The 13,473-nt window shown below is 35.7% G+C and overlaps 1 protein-coding gene and 1 long non-coding RNA gene across 2 annotated transcripts in view; both read right to left on the reverse strand.

The window, feature by feature from the left end:
* Nucleotides 1–1,175: 1,175 nt before the first annotated feature.
* LOC130244246 (uncharacterized) lies at nt 1,176–8,332 on the reverse strand. The gene is made up of 3 exons (XR_008839216.1): nt 8,214–8,332; nt 5,424–5,627; nt 1,176–1,245 (listed from the first exon to the last, which is right to left on the reverse strand). It is a non-coding gene; the product is annotated as an uncharacterized LOC130244246 (long non-coding RNA).
* A 2,881-nt stretch (nt 8,333–11,213) lies between these two features.
* LOC130244116 (putative uncharacterized protein C6orf183) overlaps nt 11,214–13,473 on the reverse strand; it is an 18,937-nt gene continuing 16,677 nt past the window's right edge. The window contains exon 12 of the mRNA XM_056476401.1: nt 11,214–11,288. Coding sequence (XP_056332376.1) covers nt 11,214–11,288 — 75 coding nt within the window. The remainder of the gene's footprint in view (nt 11,289–13,473) is intronic.

Genomic DNA, 13,473 nt, shown 5'->3' on the forward strand with positions numbered 1-13,473 from the left:
CGCTCAGCAGCAGATTTTGCTCCAGCTCCTCCAGGTCCTTTAGAGCAGTGGTTCTCAAACTTTTAAACCCGCGACCCCCATTGTAAGATCGTCAAGAACTCGCGACCCCCCACTACCAAAGCATATACAAACAATAAAAATAGCTTTTTTTTAAGCTGTTCACAATATTTTAACTATATTTACTATAGATTACAGGGCTCGAAATTAACATTTTTGCTTGGTAACACTGGTGCTTCTAACTTTAAAAATGTAGACGCACCAGCCAAAATTTAGTGGCTCCCACCAATTATCGCACTGTTACTATAAGTTTTATAAACACATTTAATGCATTTGAAAATCAACACTAATCAAAACTAACGAGCAAAAAAATAAATATGCATGCGTGAGGAAAATATGTCTCAATGAAATCCCGTTATCACAAGAAAAGAAATTTTTATAACATAATTGAGTGACCAAAAGATACACGGACGGATATCCCAAAAGATATCCCACAGACTTTACAGTGAATGCTAGTTATTTTCATAGCAGACTTGAAGCCAATGGAGGTCTTTTATCCACTCTTCAATAAGTATAGCTGGTGGATTAACATTCAGCACATGATCAGTAATCAGATGTGCCAATATTTGTAGCTTTAGGTGTTTCTAAGACAAATCTGTCCGTGTTGTTTTCATTCTCTCGTCTTCAGCGCTTTACATTTTCGCGGTTGTAGCTCCTGTCATCTGAAGACAGGAGGCGTTGACTGAGTGATTGACAGCTGATTTTAACCAATCATTCGTGTTCAGTTCTTAGAGCAGTGGGCCAATAAGAAGAGCGCGAAGGCGGGGCAAGCGTTGAAGGCTTTGTGTACTGCGGCAAGTTGACATGACAACAGTTTTAAACTGTTCCTGAGCGCTGCGTTCCAAGTACAAAGATGCATTCTGCCTGAATGTGTCCTAAATACTTTATGAATCAGTAATATCTTTTTAAAAATCTGAAAATATTAGCTTTCACTTGTAATACTGAAAAATATTTATTATAATCACTGAAAATTACACAATTTTTAAATAACTCTCACGACCCCTTGAAATTATTCTGCGACCCCCGCAGGGGTCGCGACCCCCAGTTTGGGAACCACTGCTTTAGAGCCACATCATAGACAATATAAAGACCCCGCTGGTCCTGTGTGTGCACGAATCTGCCGTCTGTGCTGTAATAATCATGAAGGTTTTCCACTTCAGGAAACTCCATAAACTCAGCACAGCGCACCTACAATACAGATTGACCACAAATAAAGTGTGTAGTGAGTCAGAAAGTTTTTATTATTATTATTGAGATGCAACAGAAATGTGACAACAATATAATACATCACAATCATATTTACATCTTTGTTTTCAATTTAAAGAAAAAAAACAAGAATAAAACATGGAAAAAAGAGGGGGAGGCTCATTTAATTACTTATTCAATCATTTTCCTTCGACTTATTACCTTATTCATCAGTGGTCGCCACAGCGGAATGAACCGACAACTATTCCGGTATATGTTTCACGCAGCAGATGCCCTGCCAGCCGCAACCCAGTGCTGGGAAACACCCTTACACTCTCACATACACACACACACTCATACACTACAGCCTCTTACGGTCCATGGGAGTTTGTATTTTTGTGCTTTCTCCCTCTCTGTTTTTGCTTGTCTCCCCTCGCTCTTGCTCTCCTTGTTTGTCATTCACTCTTTGTCTTGCCCTATGACCTTTTGTTCTGCTATTTTCTCTTTCCCAGGTACCTGCTGATTAGATCCCGAGTCTGTCACTCCTCATTAGGGCGTTTCCTCGTGGACCAATCGGGCTTCGTTCCGCGGACTTTAAATTTGACCGGCACGCCTTGTTTGACAGAGTGCTGTGCGTATGTGATGGTTTGTGCTGTGTATGCTCGCTTCTGATTATGCTTTATGTCTTGTTCCGTGTCTCTGAATAGTTATACACAAATGTAAATTAATTCAATATGGTTAAAGAGTTTATCATCCCTTTTTGGGGAAAAAGGAATAGGTTACTAAGTGGCGAGACATACATTTTGCCTGTAGGTATTTACAGGTATATTGTTCAAAGACACTAGTAAGTGGGTGAGCGCCGCTTTTTGTATTTTTGTTTATTATTTCAGGGAGTTTATGTTATTGGCGGTGCATACGCTGAAGATTTCAGTTTCTATTTCACATTTTGATTTTCATTAGTAAGTTTAGAGGGGATCTTGTGTTCTAGTTTAGGTGGCTTTTGGTTTTGTCTAGTTCTTTGCTTTGGCGCAACTCTAGTTTCCTTTTCCCCGGAAACTTTTGATTTGATTATATTTCTGTTTGCTTTTTTATGCATTGTAAAAAGCGCACACATATGCCTCTCTTTTATTGGCTTTATCACTCTTTTCCTCATAGAGGAATAACCAAATTGATTGTCAAGATCGTGTCCTTGTGTATTTTCCATCCATTTACTCCAGTAATAATCTAATATTCTTATATTTTATCTAATATATAATATTATTATCTAATCTAATAATGTTACGTTTACTCTACCTAGACAACATATTAAATCGTAACACAGCCAATTCAGTTTATTCAATTCACCTATAGTGCATGTTTTTGGACTGTGGGAGAAACCGGAGCACCCGGAGGAAACTCACGCCAACACGGTGAGAACATGCAAACTCTACACAGAAACTGCAACTGACCCAGCCGGCACTCGAAACAGCAACCTTCTTGCAACCTTCTTGCAGTGCTAACCACTGAGCCACCAATGTAAGGGAGTACTTTTCATTTTTAGGTCATTTAGAAACAGTTACTTATAATGTACTTGCCTTAAGTACTGTACAATTCTGTATAGTTCTAGATAAATCAATTCAGAAGAGTAACACATTTTTTCTTATACAAATATATTTGAATTTAATTTTTTCAGCTAAATAAGGTTACATTTCAAGACAATTGAATATGTTTAAGAAAAATGAATTAAGTCAGACATTGATAAAAGACAACATATACGGCAGGAGTTCTCAAACTCCTGGTGTCCTGCAGATTTTAGCTCCAAATTGCCTCAACACACCCGCAAGGATGTTTCTAGAAAGCCTAGTACATGGGGTGTCCCAACTCGGTCCTGGAGGGCCGGTGTCCTTCTGAGGTTAGCTCCAACTTGCCTCAACACACCTGCCAGGAAGTTTCTAGTATATCTAGTTGGAACGTGATTAGCTGGTTCAGGTGTGTTTGATTAGGGTTGGAGCTTAACTCTCCAGGACACCAGCCCTCTAGGACCGAGTTAGGACACCCCTGGCCTAGTAAGAGCTTGATTAGCTAGCCACGGTGTGTCTTATTGGGATTGGAACTAAACTTTGCAGGAAACCGACCCTCCAGGACCAGGACCGAGTTTGGGCACCCCTGATATATGGTATAAGTTTCTAATTTCAATAATATTACATACATATATACATATATATATATATACATATATATACTATATAAAATATAATTTATATATATATATATTACACATCTATATATATTGTACATACATATATAATATAATGGGTGGCGCAGTGGGTAGTGCTGTCACCTCACAGCAAGAAGGTCGCTGGTTCAAGCCTCGGCTTGGTCAGTTGGCATTTCTGTGCATGTTCTCCCCGTATTGGCATGGGTTTCCTCCAGGTGCTCCAGTTTCCCCCACAGTCCAACAACATGTGGTGAACTGGGTAAACTAAATTGGCCGTAGTGTGTAAGAGTATGTATGGGTGTTTCCAAGTAATGGGTTGCAGCTAGAAGGGCATCCGCTACGTAAAACATCTGCTGGATAAGTTGGCGGTTTACTCCGCTGTGGCGACCCCTGATTAATAAAGGGACGAAGCTGAAAAGAAAACGAATGATGAATTTAATATTACATATATAAAAAAGGTTCAATAAAACAAGTTCATATATGGTAAACAAAAATTGAGTCATGTATAAAATATGGTGTTTTTACTTTGAATTAATTTGAGTTTTGATCCATGTGGTGTTTTATTTCTTTAGTGGATTCTTAAATGGTAAACTTCTTGATTGTTATGTCTTTAATAAAGCTTAAAAAACGTGTTTTAATTTTTTTTGTGACATGTTTATTAAAAATGATCAGGATGAATGCACAATGTGATTGATACGATCAGTTTTAAAGACATTGTGATACGAGAAAGCCCATTAATAGATTAGTTTGACTCAAATTAAATGTAAGTTTTTGACTCCTCTAATGCATAAAAATACCATAATATGTTTGCAGGTATTTAAGAAACATGCTAAGTGAACATTCTTGTTTATCTGCACAACAATGCTGAAGATATTCTGCTTTGAAATTTGGCCTTCCGTGCCGGAACGCTTTCTTTGTTTTGGTTCTTTTAACCTGCCAAATGCCACTTTAGCCAATTATGTTTCAGCACCCCGGGTTGCCTTGATGGAAAACAGCTTATTTCATTCATTTAGTCAGGAAGGCTCTCAAAGCATGCAACCGTGACCGAAATGCGACCTCCGGTGGACAGTAGCAGACTACGAAATGAGATTCAGAGTTCCACATCAGGTTACTAATTAGCAAATAATATAAACATTACAAAGGTGAACATTAGGTGAGCAGGTTACATTGTAACCCCGTGTCCTAACAACACACCACATGACAAGATTTGCAGTGATAAGCAATTTGGCTGTTTGCAGCAGTCGCAACACGACAGAAATTTAAATGCAGGCATTTAGAAGCAAAGAATTGTGCACTCACTGCACTCCAACGACATGGTAAGGTTTATAATCTAATTAATACTTATTAAACCTCTTCAACATTATTAAATGTAGATGCTGAATCACTGAAATGTGTTTGTTTGCATTGAGTCACAGTTCTAAACTTCAATTTCAAACAGTTTATTTTATGTTCAAGATCTGAGGTGAACTATCTGCTGCTGCTTTCAGTAGTATGGCAATAAAAGTCTCAATAAAGCACATTAGGTGTACCTAATGTGATCATTGTCAGTTTTCTCTTGTTCAGCAGCAAGAAGCAGAAGCCGTTTCTAATATATAGAAAATATTCTTTCTATTATACTGTTGCTTTTATATAGAATATGACTTAAATCAGCCTTGTTGGTGTCGTCAATCTGGCAACCTGCATATTTGTTTTGATCCAAGAATGCAATACCTAGTTCAACCATGGGGTGTCAAACTTACATATTGCAGCTTTAAAGAATTAAAAGAGTTTAATTTCTGTTGCTTATGCATTAAGATTAAAAGTGATTTAAGTAGTATCACTTCAAGTAACTAAATTACTTTTTAGACAAAGAAACTAGAAAAGTTATTTAAATAAAAAAAGAAATTACTTTCTAATCAGTAATTTCATCAGATGTATCATCCACCAGCACTGCTCATCAATCAACTTCTATGCATTTAATATTTTCCAAAACACTGGGTGGTACCTTATAGTCAACGGGAGTGTTGTAGATGAACTGATGTGATCCGAGAGCTCCAGTAGAGCCATCATCTTTCCTAACAGCGTAAATCCAGCCTGTCTCCTCCATATTTCTGAGCAGATCTCCACCGACTGACTCCAGACCAGTTCCGTCCATCACTAAAGTCCTCTCCACTGAGCGCAGGTAATTCAGCAGGCTCAGACAGACACGCTATACACAAGCAAGCAAACACCATATTTTATTCAGAAAACCCTTAAGAACATTTATATGAGATACCAGCAGAAATGTCCCATGCAAAACACCCCGGTATTTAATGTACACTGAAGCATATTGTGCAATAATATAAACTCAATTTTGTAGATGCAAGTGGAAATACAATTAACTTCAGATTAATAGTCATTTTGAGCTCGTTAAAGAGCCCCTATTATGCATTGTAAAAGGTCATATGTTGGTTTTGGGGGAAATGTGTTCATTGTCTTATAACATGCATTTATTTTTACCTAATTATCCCAGCGACTCCCATGGTTCATTCAGCGATTAATTTGTTCCCAAATCCCTCCATGCGTGAGGCTAATCTGCTATGATTGGTGCAATGACTCAGGGTGTTGTGATTGGTTGACTGCGTTCAGTGCAAGACAGAGAGAAATGCTCACCACAGTTAAACACCAGCATATTGTTCTACTCTTAATGCTAACCCCAAGTAATAACGACACACATTCAGTATTAATCCACACAGTGGCAAAAGTTAAACTATTTTGAAAACTGACCACGCCGCAAGTATGAGGAACAGCTGATGGTGGCCATAGCAAAGACAAATGGAAGAGGAAGACGAGCTCACAAACGCATTTACATTGGTAAAGGAAGAAGCATTCATCACATTTTCAACGTGATTTTGGACACAATATGTAAACAGCGCCATACAGATTTAACCTGAGAGATACAGTACAAGCACTGATCTATAATAGATACGTGATTACAAGCCGTGCGGAGCGATTACAACTTACAACACACGATTACACACATATTTTGCAAACTACACAAAACGAGGCAACAATTTTAATGACACTTACGAGTTATGATCCGGAGGAAGAAGAAACTGGTCCATATGAACTGTAACAGTTACTGACAAAGTCCCTGTCAAAGTCCCATACATAATAGTCTCTGCTGCTCCTTCAATAGCAAACGGTCGGTGAATCCTTCTTTGCAGTGTACAAAGAAGGAGGAACAAACACAGCACTATGTTGGCTATACTTTGGTATTGATGTGAAAAGGAACTTTAACCCTTTATTCACCACAGCTGAATCTCCATCTGTCAGTGATCGTCATCTTCGCGTTATGATCAGTCCGGTGATCCCCCGCGCTCGCGCTTGTGTCTGAAGGGAAAGTGCGTTCACGTTTTTACCGGATCCGCCACTTCATATTTGGTGATGTACCATATCGACATCGATGCGTTTAGGCAAAAGATCCGAACCCAACACGATTCATTTATTCGACTCAGAGTCAACTATTTCATTAAAGAATCAATAGTTTTAAACACGCTGCACTTTTAGATTTAAACTGCAGCTGGGTGTTTTCATCCACTAAGAGCTGTGTTACACACTGCATGAAAACTCATTTTGAAAAACCCATAATAGGGGATCTTTAATTTATTTTTGACAAACTGAATACTGCCTTACAAGACACTTTTTATGACTAATGCATCACTTATATCTTCTAAATCATTTAGATTTTATCTTTAACATTAATAACAACAATAATAACAATATAATAATAATAATAATAATAATAATAATAATAATAATAATAATAATAATAATAATAATAATAATAATAATAATAATAATTCATTCATTCATTCATTCATTCATTCATTCATTCATTTTCCTTCAGCTTAGTCCCTTTATTCAATGAACCGCCAATTTATCCAGCATATATTTTACACAGCGGATGCCCTTCCAGCTGCAACACATTACTGGGACACCCATACACCTATAGCGCATGTCTTTGGACTTCAGGGGGAAACCGGATCACCCGGAGGAAACCAACGCCAACACGGGGAGAACATGCAAACTCCACACAGAAATGCCAACTGACCCAGCCGGGACTGTGAGGCGATAGTGCTGCTAACCACTGAGCCACCATGTCCCCCCTAATAATAATAAGGATAATAATAATAAAATTACTATAAAAATATACCATTAGAATGGCATGGTACTGTTACCAAAACTCATGTTCTGTAATTGCATGATAGATGCTCAATAAGCATGGTATTACCATAATACATTTCAGCTACACTTTATTTTAAGGTGTGCTTCTATTTATGTAACTATATGAAGAGTTCAGATGCAAAAAAAACAACAAAAAAAAAAAACAAATGCCATCTGAAATGTTCTCCTAAAATGAACATTTTTCTCAGCCTCCAATATTTATGTTCAGTTAATTCACTTTAAAGGCAATGAAAATAACTTATTTGTCACAATAAAAGTAAAATTACTGAGCCTACACACAGGAGTCGAAGAAAAATGCTCATTTTAGAAGAAAATAATTAATGGCTTTTAAAGGTTTTTGCGTCTAAACTCTTCATATCATTTAATTGCAGGTAATATTAAACTATTTTGTGCACTTACTGTACAGTTAGTTGCACACAATAATGCTATGTTAATTGTAATTACTATAGTAGACACCTAACAATGGACACCTTAAAATAAAGTGTTCCCCCAAAAGAGTAATACTCTGCTTATTTTCTAGTGCTTTTGTAAAGGCAAAAACCAAAAACCAGATTTTGCCAGTTTCTACCTTGAGTTCTCTGATCCTGAGGTGCCTGAGAAAGATTAAAGACTCATACGCTCCTCTGATGATCACAGAATCATCTACAGCATCTCTATCCTTCTCAAAAGCACAAGCACTCTGAGTTTGACCACAACTGTAAAAAAGACAGAAAGAAAAATTGAAGGAAACAATTAATTACTCTTAAAGGTGCAGTATGTATGCTTTTTGACTCTTCTAAAGCATAAAAATACCATAATATGTTTGCAGATATTTCAGAAACATGCTAAGTGAACATTCTTGTTTATCTGCACAACAATCCTGAAGTCAGATATTCTGCTTTGAAATTGTGTTTTCCATGCCGGAACGCTAAATTTGTTTTGGTCCCTTTAACTAGCCCAATGCCAGTTTACCCAATTATGTTTCAGCACCCCAGGTTGCCTTGGTGGAAAACTGCATATTACATTTATTCAGTCATGAAGGCTCACAAAGTATGTGTCTGTGACTGAAATGTGACCTCCGGTGGACAGTGGCAGACTCCAAAATCAGTCGCGGATTCAGAGTTCCACATGAGGTTATTAATTAGCAAATAATATAAATATTACGAACGTAAACATTATTTGAGCAGGTTACATTGTAACCCCGTGTCAAAACTCGCGACGTGATAAGATTTGCAGTGATAAGTAATTTGCACCAGACGAAACACGACAGAGATGTAAATACAGCCATTCAGAAGCACAGAATATGCACTCACTCAGGAAATGGTAAGGTTTATAATCTAACTAATACATATAAAGCCTCTTTAACATTATTAAACGTACACGCTCAGTCACTCATATATGTTGATTTTGAGTTTAAAGTTCTAAGGTTCAATTTCAAACAGTTTATTATATTTTCAAGCTCTGAGGTGAACTATCTGCTGCTGCTTTCAGTAGTATGGCAATAAATGTAATGTAAAATGTCATTCAAAGTCACATTATTAGCATTTAACACTGAATAAAGCACATGAGGTGTACCTGAGGTGATCATTGTCAGTTTTATCTTGTTCAGCTGCAAGAAACAGAAGCCGTTTCTAAAATATCAATTCGAGGAGTTGGTCAGAACGAAAACTCCATTTAATATGGAAAATATTCCTTCCATCAGCCGTTGCTTTTATATAGAACCCAATTGAAATCAGCCTTTAGGCTCGATTGTCAGACTCGCTCCTTTTGGTCCTCAATCTGGCAACCTGCGCTTGCATTTATTTTGATCTAGAAATGCAATACCTGGTTCAACCACTGGGTGTCAAACTTACATACTGCACTTTTAACTCTTAACTGTGGCCGAGAGTGCTCAATTTGCACTGCAAATAGAAAAAATATGCAAAAAGAAAAACACAAACGAACTGTGAAAACATCTTCATCAATTTAACAACACACACACACATGCAAATTCTCCCAACACATGCAAAAACAAGCTCTAAACAAGAAGCTGCTGGGTTTGTCACTTTTTGGGGTCTCTCGACACTCTTCTGTTGTGGTTCTGTGCTATTTCCAGTGTTTTTGTGATCTTTTTTTATAATTATTTTTTAGGGGTTTTTACCTGTAATGTCATAGGACGGTGAAGGACAGACCGGAAAGCATTGAGAGCATATTGGAAAGCATATGTCGGCGCATTTAACCACTAGGCTATTGGCGCCAACATTGTGATCATTTTGATTAAACATGTCACATGTTTAATGTTTTGAAGTCAAACATTTTTTAGCGTTATGGAAAATGTAACTGTTAAGTTTTCCACTTACTTGCAAACTGCAAACAGTGCAGTTGCATGATATTTTGCATGACAATTTGTATGAACAAAATGCTTTCTTACTTAGATTTTTTGTCTTGTTTGTAGTCCAAATATCTATAGAGTCTTAAATCAAGAAGAATTTTCTAGAAAAGCAAAAGACATAGTCTTGTTTTAAGAAATAATATGCCAAAATTAGTGAGTTTTTCTTTAAAACAACCGAAATACTCTGCCAATGGAGTAAACAAAATAGTCATATTTTACATGTTGACATAAGATTACTTTGAACCCAGGCTCATTCTGAAAACGTAGCCCTATATACATTTCTGGAGAGCGGCAAATACGTCCCAGGAGCTACGTTTTTTTTTTTGCAACTTTTTTTTATAAATCCACCAGAGGCCGCCGTGTACGCTTGAGATCTCAAATTTTTCTCACAAGTGCCATTCGCGCCTGCTCTTCTCACGTAAATCCACCAGAGGCCGCTGTTGACTGACTGAATGACTGACTGACCCGTCCTCCCTCCTTCCCTAAACCCAACTGATTTTCAAAAGCACCAATTAACGAGCGTCCACCCACTTCCCTAAACCCAACCGACAGTTTTGAAATGCAATCCAGATAAAGAAAAGCCCTCGCCTGATTTTTACCCCGTTTTCAGATTTTACTGCATTCTCACACTGTTATTTACGTCTTTATTTTATTTTTTCCATTTGTTTTTGTCTTGCCTGCTTTCTGGAACTGTTCTTCGCCGGACTCGAACCCCGTCATCGCGGTCAACTCCTCTCTGCATCTCAAGTCCACAGATTTGCACGGCAAGCTACTGGACAAACTGGTAACAGTATAAAAGCCGTCCATACAGAGGTAAGCGTTCAGCTGGTAAGCGTGAAAAGGAACAGCATTATACCGTCCCGTAGCATTCATTTTAAAGACGAAATGCAGCCATACGTACTTCTGGGTAAATAATTCATGATCTCCAAAAATTTAAATAGGGCTATGTTTTCAGAATGAGCCTATGTTGATTATTTTTCTTACTCCAATCCATTAATAGCTTATTGTTTTAATGAAAAACTCACTTATTTTGGCACATTATTTCTTAAAACAAGACAATATTTTATCCTTGTTGACATAATACTTATTGATTTAATAATTTTTTGATATTTGGACTAGAAAAGAGACAAAACACAATATTTTTTGCTGTGCAGCACTTTTGAGCTCTCTCAACCACCATACTTACAAGTATTACAGAAACATTTCAGTGGCCTAAAATTACCCTTTACTCTTCTTCTCAGAGGGCTTCTGATCTGGATATTTAGGTAAATGAGACGTTTGTCTGGTGGTCACCTGAAAAAAAAATGCACACAATTATGAAAACATAAATACTGTTTTTCATGTAGCTATCAGTTTTGAGATTTTGGGCTTTTGGCTTTTTATAAAGTGATATTTCAGTGTAATGGAAAGAAAATGTACACTTACAATAAACTTTTAAGAGTATCTTTTGTCAGAGTTGATTAATTTGTGTTTGTAGATTTTTAATATATTTAAGCAAAATGCATATTTTCCCCTTCACTGAGCCATAAATCTCAATTTCAGCCACACTTAGAAACACCAGACTTGATCGTTTGATTCAGATCTATATATTTTGATGTTTTTTACACAGTGATATGTTCATATAGTACATAACTTGTCCGATTATATACAACATTTTATTCTACAATGAAATTACATTTACTTTCATATTTTCTTGATTACACTATTTTCTGAATTATGGAGTGATAAAAAGAAATTAGTGAAAACATTTGACTCAAATATGGCAAAAAAGAAACAAGAATATTTGAATTCATCCAAAGTTCAGATTTTTAGAAATGAGTGCATATTTAATAAAACAATGCATTATTTGCATATTTAAACCTAACATTTCAGAAAACTCATAATACAAAAAACAATCTTAGCAATTGTATATGTAAATATGTAAATGTCTTGCTTTAGTAATTTCTAGATTACAGTATTTTCTGAATTATGGAGTGATATAAAGGAGATTAGGGGAATCTTTTTACCCAAATATGCAAAAAATTTATCAAGAATATTTGAACCCGCTCTCATTCAATGTTCAGATTTTTTGTGCAAGACATTAGTGCATATTTAATGAAATAATGTAGCATTTGCATATTTAAACTTAGCAATTGTATATGTAAATATGTGAATGTCTTGCTTTAGTATTTTCTAGATTGCAATATTTTCTGAATTATGGAGCGATAAAAAAGAGATTAGAGTATACATTTGACTCAAGTAGGGCAAAAAAATTCAACAAGAACCTTTGAACCTGCGTTCATCCAAAGTTCAGATTTTTTGTGCAAGAAATGAGTGCATATTTAATAAAACAATGCATTATTTGCATATTTAAACATAACATATCATAAAAAAAGATTAATAAAAACCTTTGACTCAAATATGCAAAATTAAACAAGAATATTTGAACCTGCCTTCATCCAAATTTCAGTTTTTTTTGTGCTAGAAATAAGTGCAAATTTAATGAAATAATGCACTGTTTGCATATTTAAACTTAACATTTCAGAAAACTCATAATACAAAAAACTATCTTAGCAATTATATATGTAAATATGTAAATGTCTTGCTTTAGTATTTTATAGATTTCAGTATTTTCTGAATTATGGAGTGATAAAAAAAGATTAATAAAAACCTTTGACTCAAATATGCCAAATTAAACAAGAATATTTGAACCTGCCTTCATCCAAAATTCTGATTTTTTTAAGTCTAGAAAGGGCAAAGAGAAAATAATTTTCTCTTTGCCCTTACATATGTAAATATGTAAATGTCTTGCTTTAGTATTTTTTAGATTGCAGCATTTTCTGAATTATGGAGTGATTAAAAAAAGAGACTATTGAAAACCTTTTGACAATTAAACACGTTTTTTTTAACCTGCCTCTATTCAATGTTCAGTTTTTTTGTGCTAGAAATGAGTGCATATTTAATGAAATGCATATGTAAACATGACATTTTATAAAATTCTAATATGTAAAAAAATAAATGTAAAAAATCAATCTTACCAATTCTAAACTTAATTATGTAAATGTCTCGCTTTAAATAAGGGGTGCCCAAACATTTTCTTATAAAGAGCCAAAAACCAAACTTGATTGAAAACCGAAAGTAAATATAACAAACCCTATTACTTTAAAAAAAACAACTAGAAATTTGAATATTTAAAAAATAACTAGAAAACGTTGCTTTAAATCATATTAAGTAATGATGCAGTATCATTTTCTAACATTTCATAATGAACTTACTGCAGTTAAAACATAAATAATCCCATTTACAACACGAGTGCATGTTCAAAGTGGAATACTAGTCGATCTGCAGCTTGATTTGGTCACCAATTTCTTCTGCATTGCCCTCAAGTGACAGTATTTACATTTTAAAAGTCTGATCCATTTTAATAAAACATTGCATTTCAGTTGGCTACTTTTTATGTAGCTCAGCAATCAAACAAACAAAATAGTTACATTAAATT

The sequence above is a fragment of the Danio aesculapii genome, chromosome 17 (assembly GCF_903798145.1).
Source record: "Danio aesculapii chromosome 17, fDanAes4.1, whole genome shotgun sequence".
Lineage (NCBI taxonomy): Eukaryota > Metazoa > Chordata > Actinopteri > Cypriniformes > Danionidae > Danio > Danio aesculapii.